Source organism: Bacillus rossius, chromosome 18 (genome assembly GCF_032445375.1).
Source record: "Bacillus rossius redtenbacheri isolate Brsri chromosome 18, Brsri_v3, whole genome shotgun sequence".
Classification (NCBI taxonomy): domain Eukaryota; kingdom Metazoa; phylum Arthropoda; class Insecta; order Phasmatodea; family Bacillidae; genus Bacillus; species Bacillus rossius.
The window spans coordinates 18,652,553-18,677,163 of NC_086345.1; the positions used below are offsets into that span (position 1 = coordinate 18,652,553).

At 37.0% G+C, this 24,611-nt stretch overlaps 1 protein-coding gene across 4 annotated transcripts in view; it reads right to left on the bottom strand.

The window, feature by feature from the left end:
* Nucleotides 1-24,155, bottom strand: part of LOC134541160 (synaptotagmin 1) — a 122,561-nt gene extending 98,406 nt beyond the window's left edge. The window contains exon 1 of one of the 4 annotated variants that reach the window (XM_063384386.1): nucleotides 23,836-24,155. In XM_063384386.1, coding sequence (XP_063240456.1) covers nucleotides 23,836-23,897 — 62 coding nt within the window. In that variant the 5' untranslated portion in view covers nucleotides 23,898-24,155. Of the gene's footprint in view, nucleotides 1-3,432; nucleotides 3,720-23,821 lie in introns of those variants that run through there. The other 3 variants (XM_063384387.1, XM_063384388.1, XM_063384389.1) reach the window with 3 other exon arrangements.
* Nucleotides 24,156-24,611: the final 456 nt, after the last annotated feature.

Genomic DNA, 24,611 nt, shown 5'->3' on the forward strand with positions numbered 1-24,611 from the left:
GCCCAGAAAAAAATTAGATAATTTACTTGCTCTAATTTTATAATCACACTGTAAATTTTATTTGTAAATCGAAGAGACATTTTCATGTAAACTAATATATATTTTTTAATTTATTCATTTACATGAAAATAACTGTATCACTGCAAAATTGTATTCGCAGTAATTCGGAATCTTAGGCGGGCTTTTATGCTTTGTGGTGTGCCAGTACCTCCAATAGTTGAAGTTATTTTTAAACCTATCCCAGGATAGCTTTCCATTTTTAACTGTGCGCACGTTAATAAAACACAATAAAAGAAAATAAAGTATAGTTATTGAAAGTTATATTATTTTCCTTATGGTTTAGAAAAAAAATTATGCTTGAATGAAAAATGAATTAAAATATAGAATTATTCGCCAATTTCCGTGAGAAATACTAAAGTTTTATCTCGAAAAACGTAATTCACGTATGCGAAAGTAACCATAGCCATGTGTTGTACAAAGTTTCAATATCTTTCTCGTAGTGCTGCAAACTATTTGAGAAGCCTAAGATGTACATCAAGTTCTGTCCCTGCCCGAACACGCCCGAATATTCACCTTCGGCCAACCTCGGGTTTTGTTTAATTTTTTGCGCAGGAAAAATGAATTCAAATATTAAAAGTGTTCGGTTAGGTTAGCTACATTAAAACACTTTAAAACACTATGGACGGTTAGTTAGGTTAGTATAGCTACATTAAAATAAACAGAGAAATATAAATATATATATAAATAAACCCGAGTTTGGCCGAAGGTGAATATTCGAGCGTGTTCGGGCAGGGACAGAACTTGATGTACTTCTTAGGCTTCCCAAACTATTTCTTGGCAACTTGGTTTCCAAAGGAATCTTTTGTTAAAGTACAGAACGTTTTTTTTTCTTCTTTGCATTATCTCAGGTTTACTTTTAACTCACGCTGTATTTGTCGGGCAGAAATACGAGGTGCAACAACAAGTGACAGTTGAAAGCAATCCGAACTGGAAACGTGGCCCGCCAAGTGACAACACAGTTGGAACGTGGCTGGAACATGGCGGACGAAGCATGAAGCTAATTCATCTCACCATCGTTTCCCGTCGCCCCTTCTTCAGGGCAAACGAATACGCCATTTGATTTGATCCCCTCGAAAATCAATTTTGACGTTTTTAACCACGGAGGCAAGAAGTTTGGGTTAGCGAATGTGTACGATCTTCGTCTTTTTTGAAATAATTTAAGTCGAAACGAGAAGCGATTTTCCACGCTTTTCGCCATTTGGACACCGAAACCATTTTTTTTGTTGTTGTTTTTGTAAAGCTGGGAACAAAGAACTAAAATAATAATATAATTAAATCCACATCTGACCTATGAATTAGGTTAAATTTTTTAAAGATCTTATTTAAAGATTTTTTTTTTTAAATCTAGTTTATACTCTTTGAAAAATTCACGTAAAATATAGTTTTGGTTATAATTTGACGAGACGTTGGAAATGCATTGTAAGGGGTTTATTTTTCTCAAAATTTTGAACTCCCCACTGAAACCACCACCTGACCCTCTGATCGTACGCCCTTCCCCAAATTCAAAACAGGATCCGTCATTTCGACCCGGTAGATATCCAGAAATGGTTCGAATCCCAATATACTCTTGCAACCATTCGTGACGGTCGTAAATAATTTTAAAGCTTTTGAAATCTATATTTCATCCGGCGAACTACACGATGGTTAATAAGTTGAGGCGGTTAAAATTAAAAAAATTATCTCCACGATTCCCTTTTTCTTTCTTTCGAAACTTGTTGTGAGGAAGGGGGGGGGGGGGGGCAGGAAAATTATATTCTCTTCACAGAAACATAGTATTAAAGTAAAAATATAGACCGTACATTTAAGTTTTGCGACCAGTGAAATAATTTTTTTTTGTTGCTAAACCAAGAACATTGAAATCATATTGTTTCTGCAAACTTTTTAAACAAACTTGACACATAATCATCGTCACGATTATAATTTAACAGGAAACTTATTTTTTTAAATATTTAACACGCCAAAGCAGATCAAATTTCTAATAAGCCACGCGGTTGGTAAAGAATTACCTGGAAGTCGTAACATGACTGTCAGCCCAAAATCAACTTCACTGTAAATTTTTTATTTAAAATGGAACAGACATATTAATGTTGAATTACAGAAATTTTTAAATTTGTACATTTACATGAAAAAAAACTGTATTAGTAAAAAAAAAACAGTTTTCGCAGTAATGCTGGGTTCGAATTCTTACCCGGGCATTTATGCTTTGTGTTGTCCCAGTACCTCCTATCATTAATAGTAAACAGTTCCCTGAATAGTTTTCCACTACATGTAATAAGCATAATAACACAACATGTAGTCCAATTATTGGGTATTCGATTATCTTTTTCATGGTATAAAATATTATGCTTGAATGAAACATCAATCAAAATATAAAGTTGTGCATATATAATAAATAATCACAGCAATGTGTAGTAAAAAAATAAAAATATCTTTATTGTAGTATTACATAAACTATTTTCCTGGCAACTGGTTTCCAAAGGAATCTTTTGTAAGAGTACAGAATTATTTTTCCTTCTGCGTGCGTACTCTACAGAGCAGTGGGTAACGTCTTCTTCAAGTAGTCGTCACTTTATATATATATATATATATATATAATTTATGTATAATTTATATTCCCACGAAAGTATGCAGGCACTGATTGAACCACGGACGTGTTCTTACCGTTACTTGGCTTTTATTCCAGACGAAAACTGCCACATATTCACCAACATAATTTTTTTTTCTCTAGAAGTGTCCGAATGATTGTTCTTCATTTGTCACGACCCAGTACTTCTCCGGGTCTTCTCTGATTTTCACACACAAGAAAAAAAAAAATTTGTTCTCTCACGAAAGATTCCTTCAGATGTCAGTTGCCAAATATATTAGTTTGTAACGCTACAGGAAAGATATTGCAACTTTGTACAACACACGACTATGGTTTTTTTTTGCATACATGAAATAACGTAATTTCGGGATAACACCGAGCATTACTTAACGAAAATTGGCACACGATCTTATATTTTAATCGATGTTTCATTCAAGCATAGTTTTTCTTCTTATAAAAACGAGGAAAATATAATCGAAATTAAATAATTATTTGCTGAATCACGCTTATTATGTGCGTGGTTTATACCATAAATATGTTCAGGGAACGGTTTACAAATAACTTTTAACTATTGGAGGCACTGTTACAACACAAAGAATACATTCCCGGGTTAAGAATCCGAGCCCAAATTTTTTTGTAGTGATAAGAGTTTGGTTTCATGTAGTTCGAGCGTTGGCAGTCTCGAACTTTGTCATCGTTAAGAACGTAATAAAAAAAATTTTTTAACTGGGTTTCAGAATGGTTTTAAAAAAGGGTAAAAGGTGGAGAGGAGGGGATGATAAACCAACCTGGAACGTTTGGGAGGCGTCTCCCTCGCAGAAAAGACCCCTGCTGCTCAACGGGCGAAGCTAGAAACGTGTTTTCGCTCAGAACCTGCTTCGTCGCCGATCCATGGCAGGATAGCTGGGTGTTGAGTTCGCCCGCGCGTTATGTTTCACGTTCGCGAACGTCCGAGAAACGCAGCACCGCTAAACCGCTCGAGTTCTCTCGCGCGGGGAGCGAAGTAGAGAGAGAGAGAGAGAGAGAGAGAGAAAAAAAATTATTGACGAATAAAGATTGGCGACCTGCCCCTGGCTGATCCGGCTACCCCGCAGCGCGTTCGCGTCAAGATGGCGCTGGCGAACAACCCCCCGTCCAAAGGATCGATTTGCGGAGCGAGCGGGTGGAAAAGAAAAAGAAAAAAAAGCAACGCGAGGGGGGAAGCCTAAGATTCATTGACGTGGGGTCTGGCGCGCCCGAACAGTTCCGAACATACCCGAAGTCGCGGTTGAATCCAGTGAGAGACGAAAAAAAAAAAAAAAAAAATATGGAGAGCGTGTCTTTCAGTACGTCATATAAACTAATAATACGAATTATTTAAAAAATAATGGCGACCCTGATAACTAAGCTGATAAATAATAATAAAAAAAATTGGATGTCTGTAAAGTCGGTTTACGGACGATAGTTTAACGTGACAACGTCATAACAAAACATTGATGAAATGATTGCATCCTTTTATGGATAAAATTGAATAATTTTTATTTAATTATCACTATTTTGTATGGATACAAAGAAGGAGTGAAATGAAATCTACAATTTAATTGATAAATTTACTTTTATTTGCACTCATTAATTCAAATATGTTTATTACTTTAACGAACATATATTTTTACTTTGAATGTTATACATGTTTGCGATTTAACTTCTTCCAATCTGTGTTATTCTGTTAAGGATAGAACGATGATAGGAAAAGTAGGAAACGAATGGGAGTGTTTCAAGTTTAATGTGCCTCGAAAAAGTCAAATCTATGGTTGTTCCAATCGAGTGTAAGAGAGATAGATGCGGCGCAAGCGTACAATTAGCGTAACGGGACAAAGCGTAACGGGACAATGAGTCATCCTTTTTAGTGCGTGCAGCCGGCGTTCATCAATTTATGAGACGTTGTCACGTCAAAAAAAGGCGCATTCAAATAGGTACCAAAATTTCTGGATGCGAATCTCACACATACTTCCTGTGCCCGCCGCTAGAATACGCTGCCTGAAAGGTAAACGTTTCTTGCCACCATCAAGCGCAGATAGCAATCAGCAGCACGAAACAACCGGGAATTTTAAACTATTTGAAACGGTTGCCATAAAACCCCGGTTTTGGACCTGATTTTCGACAAGGAATTTTATTAAAACACTGCCCGACTTTTTAAACTTAACTAAACAGTTAATGCCATAAAGTTATAAGTTATACTTGTATGGCTTTACTAAAATATTTACCAAAAAATATTTTAAAACACATATTATAACACCAAGTACATGTTTTCGCTGAAACGACTGAAATCAGTTGTAAATACTTCGTGTAAACAAACCTTTAACCTTATTGCGCTGTTATCAAAAGAAGGTAAAAAACAAATTTCCAGTGAAATGAATTGAACCACGTACCTTGAGGATACCCAGCGCACGCTCTACCGCAGTGCAACTTTTTAAAATTTTTTTTTTAAGATGGGTGGCATACAGGCAAGTCTTGACAGTCACCAATGTGCCAATCATCTCCCCCCCCCCCTCCCGGGCGAGAATTTAGAGATTCCATACACTTTTAACGATTTTACAGAATTTTAAATGTTACTTACATAACTCATAACCCAACCGAATTTGTGGTTGAATTTTAATGTTTTAAAAACAATTTTACGTGTTATTAAACGTAACCGACCAAACATAACCGACAGAGGGGGTGGTGGAATACAATATAACAATTTTTTTTTCGAGAAAATAATTATTTTTAAGCTACTTTACTTATTATTATGTACTTAACTAACCTAACAAACCAAACTTTCATTTTTGTTACAATCATCTAGACGAGTGAATACCTACTTTCCCACAGGGGGGTAAAAGAAAGATTGCTTAAGATTCTTTTACACAGATTCTGTGTACGTATTATAAATACAGAATGAGTCTGAATCAGACCGACATTTTTCGGCTGTACGTTTATCACGACAAAATAAGTTGAAAACGTCAATACGACATATGGTATAAAATGCTTCCCAATACGGGTGTAGGTATACGTCTCTAAAGTTGGGGCTTAACATCACTGGAAAAAAAAAAAAAAAAAAAAAAAAACATGGGAAGTATTTTTAAGATGGAACTCTTTAAGTATGTGGATAATGTTTAATCGAACAAAGTTCTACAACTACCGCGCGATATTTATTGCAGCCAAAAAATTATATTTCATTTAAATAATTGGAGATAGTAACATGTCACAAACGTATGTGGGAAAACAAAGGCGTTACTTCCAATTATTTAAATATAATAACTAACGTTGGTTGCAGGACTTCATTCAGTTAAACATAATACAGATTCTAAGTGTTCCATCTTAAATACATTCTATATTATATACAATTAATATGTTTATCAACCCAAACTTCAAAGGCATACACCACCCTTTGGAAGCACTTGAGAAAATAAGTCGTATAAATGTTTTCGACTTATATTGTCGTTCTGAACCTTCAGTCGTACACACATCTGCGGTCGTACACACACTCATTAAGTACAGTGTATGTGTAACTTCAAGTAGTATACCATTTTAACAAATGGCTAGGTTAGGCTTACACATTACAAATCTGTGATAGCGTTATAGATTGGTAGAAGGGGTGAGATTAGCTACATTAAAAATAGCATGGACCGTTAGTTCGGTTAGGTTAGTTACATTTAAAAGAATTTAAAACAGTGTTAACGGTTGGTGAGGTTCGGTTATCTACAAAGAAATACTGTAAAATCATTTCAATGGTTGGTTACGAATTTACGAATACATCAGAGTTACGTAAATGCACGGATGCATGCTATTCGGTTGCCTGACTCGGGATCTATGAATCTTAGGTTCCGTAACAAAATGGCCGGCTACACGCGGGAGTGCGCATGCGCCCCGAGCGGACGAGACGATGCGACGGTGCTGCGCCGTTGCGGGAGAGAAGGGAACTAGCGGCAGGAGCTCTGGTTTTGCAGTGCGCGCGCAGGGCTGCGCAGTCGATCACAATCCAGCGCTCAAACATCGAACGCCTTGTTTCCCAATTAACAATCTTCGGCACATTGTTGAGGTTATGGAATGTTTACCAATTAACAATCTTTGGCACATTGTTGAGGTTATGGAATGGTTACCAATTAACAATCTTTGGCACATTGTTGAGGTTATGGAATGTTTACCAATTAAAAATTTTTGGCACATTGTTGAGGTTATGGAATGTTTACCAATTAAAAATATTTGGCACATTGTTGAGGTTATGGAATGTTTCCCAATTAAAAATCTTTGGCACATTGTTGAATTTATGGAATGTTTACCAATTAACAATCTTTGGCACATTTTTGAGGTTATGGAATGTTTACCAATTAACAATCTTTGGCACATTGTTGAGGTTATGGAATGTTTACCAATTAACAATCTTTGGCACATTGTTGAGGTAATAGAATGTTTACCAATTAAAAATTTTTGGCACATTGTTGAGGTTATGGAATGTTTACCAATTAAAAATATTTGGCACATTGTTGAGGTTATGGAATGTTTACCAATTAACAATCTTTGGCACATTGTTGAGGTTATGGAATGGTTACCAATTAACAATCTTTGGCACATTGTTGAGGTTATGGAATGTTTACCAATTAAAAATTTTTGGCACATTGTTGAGGTTATGGAATGTTTACCAATTAAAAATATTTGGCACATTGTTGAGGTTATGGAATGTTTCCCAATTAAAAATCTTTGGCACATTGTTGAATTTATGGAATGTTTACCAATTAACAATCTTTGGCACATTTTTGAGGTTATGGAATGTTTACCAAATAACAATCTTTGGCACATTGTTGAGGTTATGGAATGTTTACCAATTAACAATCTTTGGCACATTGTTGAGGTTATGGAATGTTTACCAATTAAAAATTTTTGGCACATTGTTGAGGTAATAGAATGTTTACCAATTAAAAATATTTGGCACATTGTTGAGGTTATGGAATGTTTCCCAATTAAAAATCTTTGGCACATTGTTGAATTTATGGAATGTTTACCAATTAACAATCTTTGGCACATTTTTGAGGTTATGGAATGTTTACCAAATAACAATCTTTGGCACATTTTTGAGGTTATGGAATGTTTACCAAATAACAATCTTTGGCACATTGTTGAGGTTATGGAATGTTTACCAATTAACAATCTTTGGCACATTGTTGAGGTTATGGAATGTTTACCAATTAACAATCTTTGGCACATTGTTGAGGTAATAGAATGTTTCCCAATTAAAAATCTTTGGTACACTGTTGAGGTTATGGAATGTTTCCTAATTAACAATATTTGGCACATTGTTGAGGTTATGGAATCCTGGTGGCAGTTTGGGCGGAGCAAGCGTTAAAAGTTTGTAAGCAGTAAACTGAAATACGCGCTACGTCAAATAGTTTCTTTACGTTAATTGCTCATCCGTGCTGTGATACTTTTCTTACTAATGCCATCCACGTTATTCTCTTGGCATTTAATATTTTACGTTAGCATAATATGCATTCATAATTGTCCGTTATTGATTGTTCTGTAAAACAGTGTAAAAAAGAAATGGCATATGTAAGTAAAAATCTTATAAATCAATCCCTCGCATTGTAAAAGTCATTAAAGAAACGTCTTAAAAATGAAATTAAGATTTTTTTTTAAACCACACGTAAACGTAAGCATTGTGTGCATTATTTACTTATTTATCCAAGGCCAAATTCAGTCCTTTGATACGTGCCAACTATTAATAGGTAAAAATAAATACTAAAAAAAATACTTATTAGATTAATTAATTACTAATGCGATATAATTAAAACAGCAGCAAAAAAATTAGGCAAACTTTACTGAATACAACTTTAAACGTTTCTATTTATTAATCTGAGTTTGAATTTCATATCATTTGTATTGTTAAGGTTATTTCGTTATTTCTATTGGCAGATCGCAGTCTATTTTGTAAAAAAAAAAAAAAAAAAAAAAAAAAAAAAAACATGCAGAATACGTCTGCATGATAACGTGGCAACCGGTTGAAGCCGTTTTGTATAAACTCATGGCCTGCGCCATGTTATGTTGGTTAGACGCTAAAAAAAAAAAACATTGGCTGAAGTGTACTGTTTCCATTGTGAAAACATTTTTAAACGACTATTTTACGGAAGGGACTGTGTTTGACGACGGAGATTATCATCCCAGCGATAGTTGTCTTCATAACCATGATCAGTATTCTGTATATTTATCTGGACGCGTCTTCCATCGTTTTGGCCTCAGAGCTTCATTACCAGGGGCGTAGCCAGGGAGGGGGGGTTTAGTGGTTCTAACCCCCCCCCCCCTTTAGCCTAATTATTTTTTCTTAACTGAAAGCAGGTTAGCTAAAAGCCTGGGTGTCTTACTGCTATCACCGGCCACTGCACTGGAGGGGAAGAGTAAGCGAGCCCTACCGATTCTTCTTCCCTTCCCCTACCACTGTCACGAGCAGAAGCTATAAGGTTGTGACGCCGTGACGGGTCCCAAGCTTTCAAATATCTTACACCTACTGTATTTAACCAGCGCGGTAATTATAAGCAGGTGTTGACTGGGCTTCCAAAAGTGTAAGGATCGCTGTGTGTGTATAGAATTGAGACAACGACATGGTGTCATGTAATTCTTCAAGCTAAAGCTAATTGTTTCCAGGAATAGATCAGTTCTGCCGAAACCCAACCCTTTTTATTCCTTTTTTTTTTTGTATTGTCGAGCTAAGAGCATGATTTATGATTTTGAGTGGACGTAAACAAGGCACTTGGATTGATAAAAATATATTTAATTAATTTATTACTTCATCACTCAAACAATTTTTTTATTAAAAAATTAATAATATTTTTACCATTACAATATTAAAAGTTAAGTACCGAAAACTGCTAAAATAGCACTATTTTACACCTTAAAATGTTAAAATCCAAAAAAATTTTCCGGGGGTGGACCCCTGGACCCCCCGCTTTATTAGGGGGGGGGGGAACCATGCTTCTTAACCCCCCCCCTCCAATTCACAAATCCTGGCTACGCCACTGTTCATTACAGTCTTCGATCTTTCGTGGAGGCGACTAGAATTCTATGTACGTATACATACATACATACATACATATATAAATATATACACATATATATATATATATATATATATATATATATTCCTTCTTCCAGTTACTTTTTAATACCTTCGCCATCCTTCGAATCAAAATCATTAGCGAGATCTGGGATAGTGTTGCTGGCAGCAGCATTTTCACATTTTTTTCGAGATCATAATAATCGGGTAATATTTTGCATTCATTCCACTTCCTTGGAGTTGTAGCCTAGTCCTCGTTATCGTTAGTTAGCTTGATTGTACAAATATTGCAGTGTTTATCAAGATATAGCTTTGACAAAAAGGTTTCTGGTACTTACTGCAACTAAATACACAAAAAAAAAAACTACTAGTTATTTTTTTTGACACGTAGTTAACATATTTTATTTTAAAAAAAAAGCCAAATTAATTTTATAACAATTTTTTTTCTTTTAACTGCTATTCGATTACGATGGTTTCTTTACAAATAAAGATTTTTAAAACAAATCGCCGTATTTTAACGGGATGCATTTTTTTTACTAGACACAGGCTTGTCCAAATAGAAGAGAAAAAATACAAATACAATTATTTCAAAGATTATAAAAAATAACTTCTACTGGAATTAAGATTTTCGTAGAACCCTAAAATTTTGTTCTGTTAAACAAATGAAAAATCAAATTAGGCTTGATTGATTAGCTATTCAAGCATGTATTACATGCGAATTATTTGTTAGAGTTGTTAAAACAAATGGGTTATTTATAACCAGAATGTTATCATCCTAACTCTACTTATGGCCTTAAACTTTCGACCGGACTTGTGTATTTGCAACGTGTTCGTGCGAAGAACATTGCCGCATGTTTTGTACTGACCTTGAAGTTCCCCGTGTGCATGGCAGTGAAAGTGGCGTTTGGCGCGCCTATCACTAGGCGGGGTACCCCCTCCCCCCTTGATGTGTTCGGTGTTGGAATAATCACTCGGCGACGAAACAAAGAAGAGATAAAGGTTTGACACCACCACGAGTATCAAGTGTCCTTTCGCCTTTACACGCAAGCAAGCGAACTGCCCTGCAGCTTTCCTCTCTCTTTTTTCTTACTCTTTCTCTTTTCTCTCTTTCGCTCTTTCTCTCTTTCTATCCTTCTCTCCTGTTTTTCTACTTCTTTTTTTCTCTGTTTCTATCCTTCTCTCCCTTTTTCTCTTTTTGTCTATTTCTCTCTTACTCTATTTTTCTCTATCTCTCTTTCTATCTTTCTCTCTATTTCTATCCTTCTCTCCACTTCTCTCTCTTTCTCTGTTTTTTTCTTTCTCTCTTTCTTTTTAATTCTCTTTCTATTTTTATTTCTCTTCCTCTCTCTTTATCTCTTTACCTCTCAGTCTCTAGGCCGAGTTTACAAACTACGCATAAACGCAAAAAAGCAAGAAGCAAAAAGCTTAAGAAACGATGTCTTCAAATTACTCGTCCACAAATTTACGCAACTCGCAAAAAAACGTAACGCAAGCATCGACCGACTTTCAACTTTTCTTGCATTCCGGCTTGCGTTTCCCGCCTTTCCGTATTTTAAGTTGGGCTGTTCTGAAAACGTTTTGAAGACGCAGACGTATGGTGCATAGAGGACCACGATGTTGTTTTCATTACATAAATGACGTTTTAACATTTTAAACTTTCGCAATTACACTTTAAAATCCAATTATCAACAATTAATTTCAGATGTTTTTTTATGGTTTTAACTAAAGAAGCGCGGGGAATAAATTCTTTTTGTAAGGTTTTACAATAATTTCAAGTTGTCTGGTTGGCGACGTCTTGTGACTTGCGTGTTTATAAACGACCGCGATTTTCTTCAATTAGTTACGTGTTGCGTTAATATGCATCGTTGAATCCCTTGCATGGTTTATAAACCCGGCCTTAGGACTACACTCTTAGAATTTAGAAATTTAAAAGGTACCATAATAATTTTCAAACCATTAAAAATTTTGACACTATAACTTCTGGTTCTAATGTCCTGATGGAAATCGTATCTTAACAGCAAAAATAAATAAATAAATAAATAAATAATTTAATTTTACAAAGAACGCTAGTTACAAATTATCCAGGGATCTTCGTTAATTTACGATTTTCTTAGCAAATTAACGGGTAATTATTTTATTTCACTTGCATTGAGCACGAATCCACAAGAATAATCTTATTTATTGGGGGGGGGGGGGTAAATGAGAGTTCTAAGAGTTATTAAAATTAATAAGTAATATCTACCAGAAGTTTATAACCAAATATAGATATACTGCTGGTCTTAAAATAAACAACAGTTTAAAAGTCAAAACCGCGAAAACAGTAAAATATAAAACTGATCCCTATATGTTTACGTTTTAAATATGTTCGGATTTTATCTCTTGAAATATAAAGTGAAAAGGCAAAACGGAAAATAAAGAGTAAGCTAAAATTTGCCTGACGCGCCTGTGTCTTGCCTACGTGGTTTATAACGTAGTTCTTGAAATCATGTTATTTTTTAACTTTGTTGCGTCCATCGGTTCTTTAAATGTAGCGGGCACTGTATATTTGCCAGCTAAACCCGAATGAACCTCACGAAATTATATTTATGCACTAAAAATCCTAAATTATTCTTGTAAACGATAGCTATCTATAACTTTTTGTTTTGTTCCAGAGTTTAAAACAGTTGTGTGTAATAATGCGCAGAACATCACACTGTAGGCTAGTCTTCCATAACACGCCAGAGATGTGTAATATCTAACCTCTGTAACGAGCGAATGCATGTGTTCTGATGTTGCAAATACACTTATAAGACGAAATTCGGACACGACATTTAACTTAGAATTCTCTACAACAATGTCGAGCGTGATAAACACATAAGCAAATCTGTTTTCAACTACATTACATTTCTGGAAGCTAATCACACTTAATTTTCACATCCGTCGCTAAAATTCGTCGCCGGAGCAGTTACGTAGACTTCATTCCATTTGCAGACCGAAATTTTAAACTTTATCATGAACGGGTCCGATAAAAGTGAAAAATACTGAAATATATATATATATATATATATATATTAAGCCGCAACTTTGGACCTAATTTTTTGATCATTAATTTTATTAAAATACTGCCAATTTTGTTAAAATATTTTAAACAGTCAACACTATAAAGTTTCCCTTTGGCTTTGACAAACTTTTAGTTCGTGCCATCTACCACAATTGGCAGCACCGTTGATAAAAAATTTCCGCTACACGCAACTTCTGTTGCATTCACGGAAATTAATTACTCCCACCAAATGCCGTACGCCTAGGTTTTTTACTGCTACGAGATATGCCTGTGTAACGCAACGCAGGATTTCTTCAAACGTGATTTTACCAGGGCGTCCAACTGATTGCCGTTCCGAACAGAACTCCATTTGCTCGATTTTAACGTTGCCGGGCGATAAGAAAGTAATTTCATGCGTGTCGCTGCGCATTCGGGCCCATTATTATCCGTGAGCCTTATCAGAGCTCACTATCATCTAAGTACCGCCGCCGTATAATGCACGCGCGCCATATATATATATATATATATATATATATATATATATATATGTATATATATATATATATATATAGAGAGAGAGAGAGAGAGAGAGAGAAAGAGAGAGAGAGAGTATGAGGAGTTCCGTCTTTTCCAGAAAGGCACATAAGGCACGACCCCAGGGGTTTAAACACGGTTATTTTTTTTATGTAAATGAAACAGATATTCATATAAATTACGGATATTTTTAAATTTGCTCTTTTACATGAAAGTAATACAGGATTCGGATTTTTACCCGGGCATTTATGCTTTGTGTTGTCCCAGTACCTCCAATAGTTAAAGAAGATATTTGTACGCCCCTTGAATAGCTTTCCAGTATTAACTGTGCATATTAACAAGCATGATAAAACAAAACAAAGCCAAATTATTGATTATATTGGATTGTGATGTCATGGCCGCTATTGGATTGTGACGTAACGGGGGCCATCTTGGTATCAAGTGCCCTACTTCCGAACTTGCGCTTCAATTACAGTGACGTCGTCATCGAGCGCCCCACTATCAAACTTTGCACTTTTAGCTACGGATGAATCGTGACCTTGAGAGCTGAAATTGAAACTTGCAACAGTAACGACAAGTGCAACCATGAAGGAGTGGGGTGCTCGATACTATGCTCCCGTAACGAGAAGTGCAACGTTCGTGAGTGTGGAATTCGATTTCAAGACGGTCACCATGACGTCATAATCCAAAATGGCGGCCGTTACGTCAGAGTTAAACATGGCGGAGCCCACATTGTCAATACTCACCCAACATCCTCCAGTAGCAGGAGGAAATTATTTTAACCACTATATGACAGAATGAGTTCTTGTAACATATTTAATGGCAGCAACGTATTTTTGACGCGACAACGTCTAATAAATCGATGAACGCCGGCTGCACGCACGAAAAAGTGTCCCGTAACGCTCATTATCCCGTTACGCTGTGTCCCGTTACGTACATTGTACGCTTGCGTCGCATCTATCTCTCTTCCATTCGATTGGAACAACCATCGATTTGACTTTTTCGAGGCACATTAAACTTGAAACACTCCCATTCGTTTCCTACTTTTCCTATCATCGTCCTATCCTTAACAGAATAACACAGATTGGAAGAAGTTAAATAGCGAACATGTATGAAAGTTATTGTTAATAAAATAATCTCTTCGTTAAAGTAATGAACATATTTGAATTAATGAGTGCAAATAAAAGTAAATCTATCAATTAAATTATAGATTTCATTTCACTCCTTCTCTGTATCCATATGAAATAGTGATAATTCAATAAAAATGATTCAATTTTATTTATAAAAGTACGTAATCATTTCATCAATGTTTTGTTATGACGTTGTCACGTTAAACTATCGTCCGTAAACCGACTTTACAGACAACCAATTTTTTTTTTTTTTCAAATTGTAGATGTTTAGTCGCGTTGAAGTTGATAGATTTAACAAGCAACGGAAATGCAATGAAGTGCACGCACCATATGGACGGAAGTTCAACAAGATAAAAGTCTGATGCGCTGATGCGCATGCGTTCGGGCGTTTCTGATAACCCTACGAGCATGGATGTAACTATGGAGGACTGTTTTCTACCCGGGGAAAGAACTCATCTTGTTCCCCCCCCCCCCCCTTTTTTTTTAAACTGACCAAACCAAAATGTTTCTCAATACTCATATCACCACAACAAATTAATTCAACTGGACCAACTATTCCTTATTAAACTTAGATGGTAAATAAATGGATTTATTTGTAGTCATTTCAATTTTTATGCATCGCAAGTTGGATAGTACGTTAAAAATACCAGTTTCTTTTTGACGTGACAACGTCTAATAAATCGATGAACGCCGGCTGACGCACGAAAAAGGATGACACATTGTCCCGTTACGCACATTGTCCCGTTACGCTTAGTCCCGTTACTCTCATTGAACGCTTGCGCCGCATCTATCTCTCTTCCACTCGATTGGAAAAACCATCGATTTCACTTTTTCGAGGCACGTTAAACTTGAAACACTCCCATTCGTTTCCTACTTTTCCTATCTTCGTCCTGTCCTTAACAGAATAACACAGATTGGAAGAAGTTAAATAGCAAACATGTATAAAAGTTATAGTTAAAATAGTCTCTTTGTTAAAGTAATAAACATATTTGAATTAATGAGTGCAAATAAAAGTAAATTTATCAATTAAATTGTAGATTTCATTTCACTCCTTCTTTGTATCCATACAAAATAGTCACAATTCAATAAAAATGATTCAATTTTATTCATAAAAGTATGCAATCATTTCATCAATGATTTGTTATGACGTTGTCACGTTAAACTATCGTCCGTAAACCGACTATACAGACAACCAATTTTCTTATATTTGACGATACAACTGTATGTATCTCTCTCATAATCCTCCAACATTGCTCGACTCAAATTAATGGAAGGTGTTGAAAGCGAAAGTTTGAGTGTGACAGGGTTTTTAAGAGATAGAAAATTGAAGATGCAAGCCAAAAGACGCCATCTTGGATTGGACCTTTTATGATGCGTTAACATCTTAGCTCTAGGTGTACGGCATTTGGTAGTAGTAATTTCTTGTATGGAACGGAAATGTGTGACCACGGTGCTGCCATCTGTGGCGGAAGGCGCGAACCATATTTCATAAAGACAAAGTGAAACGTTATAATACTAATTAAATTTAAAAAAATGGGCAGTATTTATAAAAATGTCTAGCTAAATGTGGTCAATCAATTCAATTCAATAGGTTTATATTAACACTCATTTTTACACTTTACAGATCTTGATATTGCAACATGGTATTCCAGCACTCAGTGCTCTTTTACCTAATTTAGTTTATATATATATATATATATATATATATATATATATATCTGATATGTTTATAGTAAAACAATATTTAAATTAAAGGAATTTTTAAAAAATCTTTAGCAACGTTTTATGGAGCCTCTTTTGGCTCAATGTTTTTGTTTTGAGTCTACACCTAGAACATATTACACTATATATTATACACAGATTCATAGTAACTAATTGTCTTTCACTGTACATAAACATGTAACTAAAATTTAACTATTTACATACATGGTACTGTGATGGGCGTCCATGGCTATTCAATTTCGGTGAGCACTGTGGCTTTTGACTCTTGGTCTGGTACAAAGCCAGGGTTTAGTAAGTTATCAGGTCTTTTTCGCTTTCATTGATTTAAATTTAATTCATAGTATATCTAGGTTGACTTATTGCAGCCAATCAGGAAGCACCTTCCCCTCAGGCGAGAGTATATAAAGGCAGGATAACTTGTAAGAAACTCATTACTAGAGACCTGTAAAATTCGCGATTTCAAATCCCTAAAGGATAGACTCCATGATCCTCTATGCACTCGTGCAAATTACATCTGCTGATTGGTTACCGACTCGTAACACCTGTTGACTGGAATGATCGTGATTCGCTAATTCTTCTGTTAAAGACTTTTCATTAGCCCAGAGTCCTTCAGATAAACTGTGGCCCAATCACTGAAGCAAAATAATGTCAAAAGTATTTGGACTCTACCCTATCGCGAAATGAATCCGCGAATTTTACAAGTCTCTACTCATTAGGTATCTGCTCCGTGATGATGGCGACTGCTAATGTCGACCGAAAACGCCCATTAATTATTCGCCAAGGACGCGGCTACAACACAGAAGCCAAGCCGTGAAAGCCTGAGAACATGGTTGATATTCTTATCAGTTTGATAAATGTTATTTAATGAATTAAAAATCTTCAAAGGCCTTTCATTTATTTTTATCATAGCTTGAGCCAAGATAACTTAATAATATTGTTTAAAATTTAGAATTAATAGTGTGTATTCAAGTTTTGTCATAAATCGTCTTTAGTTTTAAGTTATAATTAGAAACAGGAACAATTCACACATTCATTTCGCGATAGGATGAATATAAAAAAAACATATTCCTTTAAGCTGTACTGTTCATCAGACGACTCAAAGCCAACTAGAAACCCTCGACCGAAGAAGGATCGAATCACAGACAAACCAACTGAGATGACTCACAAGTCAGCAGCCAATGAACTGGCGTTATCTGCCCGAGTACACGTAAGACTGTGCAGTCTATCCTGAAGGTCATCGTACCCGCGAATTTTTACAGTCCCTAGTTATAATTATTGAAAATCCGAAATAATTTTTTTCCCTTAACCCAGAGTTTTTGAAAAAAAAAAAAGTGTATATGTTGATGAGTCGATGTTACTCCAGAATTTAGTTCGATATATCGAGGGTAACATCTTAGAGGGGGACATAACGATGCCGATAAATCGAACTTTATCATCACGTGACAGATGTCTACGATCGACGTCGATTTCGAAAAAAGACATACAGCTTCAATAAGAAAAAGAAATGCGAGTAACTCAGTACAAGTGATAGAAGTAAAACTTCTTTGGAAATTCAAACCTCGACTTGTAAGTTTTCTAAACTGGGAAAACGACAGAGATAGATAGATAGAGAGAGAGAGAGAGAGAGAGAGAGAGAAAGAAGATAGTTTACTAAAAAAAAAGTATTGATAGGATTCAATAAATATATTTAAAAGAATCAAAATTAAACCATTATAGCCAAAATATCAGTTAAAAATTTTGAATTTAATCCCTCGATGTTAGCGCTAATTTGATATTATAGCTTTATGGGAACTAACTTTTTATCTCTTTGGCCAAGTACATATTCTCTGAACTTTTCGCGTCAGAAACTGTTTCACAACAACAAAGTTTCACGAAAACGTTGCAACCAGTGGCGGATCCAGAGGTTCACCTCGGAGGGGGCACTCTAGGATTTCAGAATAGCCAGAGAAAAAAATGCCTTAAAATTACTAAATTTGTATTTAATCTGCTCACACCACACATAACATCCAACCACCAGATTTTATGATTCTACAAGAAATTCATTATTTATATTAAAATATTTTATTGATTTCAGAAACAATCATTTTTATCGGCAATATTAATGTAGCAGACAACTGGTTTTTCGGGGGGGGGGGGGGGGAGGGCACTTGCCCCTGGTGCCCCCCCTTGGATCCGCCAGTGGTTGCAACCGAATTCGGCCTTGAAATTTTACTACCATCGCGCCCGAAAGAGGTTTCACTTAAAAAAAAAAAAAGCCCAAACCCAACCGTGTTTTAATTTTTCTGTCGACTGTAAAGAATAAAGTTAATACAGATTCACTCCCCACCTCCCTACTTTTTTTTTTTTTTTTAATGGGCACACGCGCTACGTGCCCGGGTTTATTAATTCCGCGGCGGAATGGAACAAGAGTGAGTCCTACTGCAGCCGCAATCTCCCATCTCCCTCTCCTCTCCACCCAGGCCCGCTAGAACGACACTAGCGCCCCATCGCAGTGCGGGGGAATCTGCATTACTCGCGCCGCCATCAATTAGCCGCCGCGCCGCCAGAGGTCAGAGGTCGCGCCGACCCCCTGCTGCCCCCTGGCCATGTGGGCAGTAAATTACTTCCCCCCTCCCCCTGGGGCCATCCCTTTATCATCCTCCGCCTTTTCACTTACCCCTCTCACCATCTTCGTCACGGGCACACAACCTCTTAAAGTGCGTCACACCATCGTATACACATTGTAAACTCATACTTAGAGACCCGTGAAATTCGCGGTTTCAACGAGCTCCAGGATAGACTCCAATGTCCTCTACACACTCGGGCAAATGCCAACTGTTCATTGGCTGCTGACTTGTGAGTCGTCACGACTGGGTGGCCTGTGATTCGACACTTCTATGAGTGAGGGTCTCTAATTGGCCCTCAGTCCTCCAGATTAACAGTGAACCAATGACAGAAGCAACACTAAGGTATAATTATTTGAATTTTAGCATAACACGAAATGAACCCGCGAATTTCACGGGTCTCTACTCATAAGTTTAAGGGCGTCGTCCATTCTGTGTGTATCTGTGTCGGCGAGGCGGGATGATAAGCGCGACGCTCGCTGGTGCTTCTAGCGCGATGTCTCCTCTGGACTGGCGCGCAGTCTTCTCGTCGTGCACATGAGCGGTGACCGTAACATTACACGGGTAAAGGTGTAATGCAAGTCCCTTAAGTGCTTTCAAGAATCTGTACCGGTTGTTTCACGCCTAAAAATTACCCAGACAACACGCCTTTTTAGCCATTTTCACTCTTCTAATAACACATTCTAAATAAAAAAAAAATTCCTTTTCGGCCCTCAGCGAATTCTTGAACGCTTTTCTTAAACAGGCCACACTCGGATATCACGAGTAGTTTTGGAATCGCGTTGTTTTTTCCTGAAGCTCTACGCACCGAGTGTGTGCCCGGGTAGGCGGGGGCCTGCTGCGTTTGCTATTGGCTCGCTGTTCATCGGGGCGAATCTAAGTCAATGAGCAAACCTCACCCAAAGAAGTACCGAGTCACAGGCAAACCAACTGAGACGGCTCACAAGTCAACAGCCAATGAAATGCCGTTATTTACCCAAGTATACAGATGGCTGTTGTAGTCTATCCTGAAGGTCATCGAAATGGCAAATTTTTTAAGAGCTTTCGAAAAACAAAAATATATAGGTAGGGATAGGTTCATTTCGCGACAGGCTGAAATACAAATAGTTACACCTCAGTGCTGCCTCTGCTATTGGCTCACAACTCACCTGGATGACTCTGGACGCCAATGAGAAACGCCCGACCAAAGCTTTTATCGAATCACAGGCTGCTACGTTGGAACGTCTCACAAGACGGCAGCCAATGGGTGGGTGGCATTTGACCGAGTGTACGTAGAACTATGGAGTTCATCCTGCAGGTCATTGAACCCGCGAATTTTTCCTATCCCTAGATATAGGTGGATATGTTGAGTCGATGCTACTCGAGAATTTAGTTCGATGTATCGAGGGCAACATCTTGTGGGCGAAATGTTATGCCGATACATTGAACTTTATCATCACGTTACGGATTTTACCCTCAACGTCAGGTAACTCAGCAGACTTCGACGTCCCAGAACTCCACGTCAAGCCGAGAACAGTTCAGTGACCAATCAATCACCGATTGGCTGCAGCTGTCGGCCAAACAAGAGGGAAGGAAGGCGAAAATATGGGAAGCCTTCTTTTCACAGAGCCAAAACCCGAAGTTCATGGTTTTTCCCGTATCTTTAATGTAGCTATCCTAACCAAATCAACAGTTCACAATGTTTGAAAGTATTTATAATGTAGCTAACCTAACCTTATTGACCATTAGTATCCTTTTATCAACACATTTACAATGAACCAAATGAACACCGCCATATTTATTTACAATGAACAAAAAAAAAAAAAAAACCGAAGATGCACGATCGGGCTCTCTCGTCTGTGAAAAGAAGGATCCCCGAAAATATACACCTTTTAGTTGCGCGTGACATTTGCTGGGCAGTGCTGAGGTAAGACGGACACGGCAGTGTTTGTAAGGTTTGGGGGGTGTTCATTAATTACGTGAGGAGATTTTGGCGATTTTTCGACACCCCTCCTCTCTTTGGTGAGATGTGAGATTTGGCTCGACTTCCTCCCCCCGCTCCCTAAACAAAGAGAGATTTTTCAAAATGCGTATTTTTAGTGTAAATACGTTAATCTGTTATTGATTCCGTAGGCTTTATTAAAAAAAAAGTAATTTTCTTAATTATTTCTATTCAAGACTAGTATTTAAAACAGAACGTAGTCTAGAATCACAGTGAGAAAATCGAACAATAAAATACTTAAGTATGAACTACTAAAAATCGTGACTGAAAATTCATACTAATTCAGTCCACGAGCGACTCGTGTGTGATATCTCAAGAGTGACTTTGTGGCGTTCGCATAACCGCGGTAAATGCAATTGTGCAGGATTTAGCCATGTTTTAGTGGAGAAACATGTTTTACTTAATTTAACCCAGTCAAATCGATGGTCGTTCCAATCGAGTGGAAGAGAGATAGATGCGGCGCAAGCGTACAATTAGCGCAACGGGACACAGCGTAACGGGACAATGTGCGTTACGGGACACTTTTTCGTGCGTGCAGCCGGCGTTCATCGATTTATTAGACGTTGTCACGTCAATAAACTCTAGCACAAACTGACTGACAGACTATCCACAGCCTAAACCGGTGGACATGGAGAGTTGAAATTTGGAGTGGTGACTAAGAAGTTTTTTTTTTTTTTTGAAAATACATCCTGAACGTTGTAAAAAGAGCTGGTAAAGTCTGTATGAATTTTTTTTTTTAAAGTTACGAAAATGACAATCTGTAGATATACTCTACAAAATAAATAAAATATCAGGTGAACAGGTTGGCAAAGTTTGTATGGAGAAAAATTAATTATTTTTTGAAAGTACGACTTTGAAAATAATTTTTTTATACTATTCGAAAGTAAGTAATACAAATATACGTTCTGAATAATTTAAGGGCTGTTTTATCGAAATGAAAATGTATATAATTTTCTCGGCTCTACCTGACAAAAAAAAAAAAAAAAAAAAAAAAACACGCATAGAAACTGATGAAGTTTCAGTTTATTTAATTAATAGAACCCAGGGAATGCATAATGATGTGCGTGGGCAGTTAGTTAGGTATGTTGTAGATAACTGATAGAATTTTCTATTATGTCGTTTGACGAAAATGGGGATAAATAACTATGCCACATCGTCCGATTATAACTAGTTAAAAATAATTTAGTATGCAAAGACAGGTAAGTTAGTTATTAAAACTGGCTTAAGTTATGTTTGAGCTTATGTGCCAATCATCCAACTTTGTTAAGTTAAAGTTAAGTTAATATTCAGTGCCTGAGAAAAGTAACTTGATTTAAAGTTCTCTAAATTATTCATGCAATGGGGAATTTTGTTTTAATGCAACTTCTTGGACATACACCATTGCAGCTTTGCACTGTTTGTCATGGGAAAAATTAATAAATGCAAAATAATAAATTAACCGGCAGAAAACAAGCCTTAGTCAGCTGATATCAAACAGATAGACCCAAATATGAACCTAAACAGGTATCATGGCCAACAAAATGACGAAAACCCACTATGTCGTCTGTGTTATTATTTCTCCATGACAAAATTCCTTCCACGGTATTTTTGTGTTGTCAGATATTTAACTTTGAATGTGAACGTATATTCTGTCGTAATTTTGTTGTCCATATAATATTTGTTTAGGTTCATCTTTGGGTCCATCTGTTTGACATCAGCTGATTTAGGCTTGTTTTCTATGGGTTTATTTTTGATTTTTTTATTTCTTATTTTCCATTTAAGAATTTTTTCCTATGATAAACAGTGCAAAAATGCAATGGCCAATGTCCAAAAACACTTTATTAAATCAAAACAATTTAAAGTTAGTGCGAAATAAAAACAGACAAAAGTAAAGTTACTTGATTCTTAGAGATGTCGATATTAAAATGCGTTAAGTAGATTGGCTTCTGGGTTGTAGCCATGTCCTTGGCGAATAATTCACCGACGTTTCGGTCGACATTGCAGTCGCCATCATCAGAGAGCAATAGGTAACTTCTCCCTGATGATGGCGACTTCAATGTCGACCGAAACGTCGGTGAATTATTCGCCAAGGACAAGGCTACAACCCAGAAACTAAGCAGCCTGTGAACATTATTAAAGTACGTTAAATTGGTTAAACTTATTAACATCTTACCCATACAAAATTTGAGCATGTAACTTCAAGGCAGAAATCAAGTCGACATTTATGAAAAAAAAATCCAACACCACCGTCTTCCAATAAAAATCAGTATTTATATTAATCATCCACGCGCACGAAAAAGTGGGCAAAAGCTAGTCATTCATAAATCTATAAAATTTTAGTTTTCTTAAAACCTTGCAAAATTGAGGTTCTCATAATTTTGAAAAAAAATATATAAAATTAAGGTTTTAAAATTAAAATTTTGCGGCATTTGCTACTACACACAAACGGTTAATTCAAAACTGTACAAATGCAAATGATTTATTTAATGCTCATTTCTTGCTTGCTTTGAAATAAAAAAAAATAGCTTTCAAAGCAATGCGTACTGTGAAAGTGTTCGAATTTTTTTAAAAAAAGGGACATTTTTTTGTAACTATACTATGACAAAACTTGTATTTATCACATTGGCATTTGCGTTCACGAAACGTATTTAAGTTAAAATAGCTTTTAATGGTAGATATTTTTTAATACTGTCATATAAAAAGGAAAAAAAAGGGGGGGGGGGGTGTAATTTCGAAATTCAAACTCATTTATGGGGGAAGAGGTTCAATGATACCATAAACACAAAAAAAAAATAAAAAAATATATAAAGTTTTTTTCTGATCACTAGTTTTGGAGGGGATTAGTTAGAATTTTTCTAACGTCAATTCTTGATCCTCTTTATTTTTGTACTTTGGATGGGGGACAGTATCCCCCCTCTGGATACGAATTTGCGTTTCACGTGTTCGTTTACCATGTTCACGACAGAACACAAAAAAAAAAAAACTCTGAAGTCACAACACGGCGTAGTTGTTTCCACCTACGAAGATGACGTGTTCACGTGCAAGGAAGACCTGACAATTCCTGAGTTCGTGCACCTAAAAGCGGCTGTGTGTGCTTTGGGGCTCGATTCCGTGGTATTATTCCCCAGACGTTACCACCTCACGCTCACCAGCGAAGACTTACGACGGCTGCGAAGAGGTTGACGATTCCTCAATGACGTTCTCGGTGGTGCGGTCGGCCCTCATCGGCCATGGGAGCAAGCGCACCGTCCTTCCCTTCTGCGCAGCTGCAGCTGGCAGCTGCTGTCGCGAGGGCCAAACAAACACCTATGTGGGGGAGGAAGAAGGACGTCTCACAGCTGCCGGCGAGGCATCTTGCCCCGGGAACTCCCCGCCACACACACAAGCGCGAGCACGCACGCACCGAGCCACCGTCCGACAGACACAAGAGCTGATGACACGGAGCGCCTCGCGGCGTGGCAAGGCGCGAAAACAAACGAGCGACGAAAAACAAACACCACGCCTCGAAATTCACAGACCCCCGATCAGCAACCCGAACACATCCGAAGTTTACTACTGCTTCGCTCGTGCGACTTCGCACGGCCGTGTAGGCTTCGGCCTGAGACGCACCTAGAACCCTCACTAACTGTTCTTTAATAATAAAAAAAAACTAAAAAACTAAAAAAAAAAAAAAAAAAAAAAAAATAAATAATAAAAAATTATTTATAGTTATTATTTTAGTTTTATCTTAAGCACTGCACGTCCATCCCTGAGTTAAGTGTTTGCATATTTCGTAACGAAATGCCTAGTTTGTAAGTCATTTATCTGTTTTCTGTCTTAGTTTCTTAGTTTTTTAGGTGCTGACTGGCGATGGAGTGAGTGGTCAGTGCAACCACTCACCACCAGGGGCGCTTGCGTCCCTGGTCACTAAATCCAGTACTGGACAATTAGCAAAGCGGA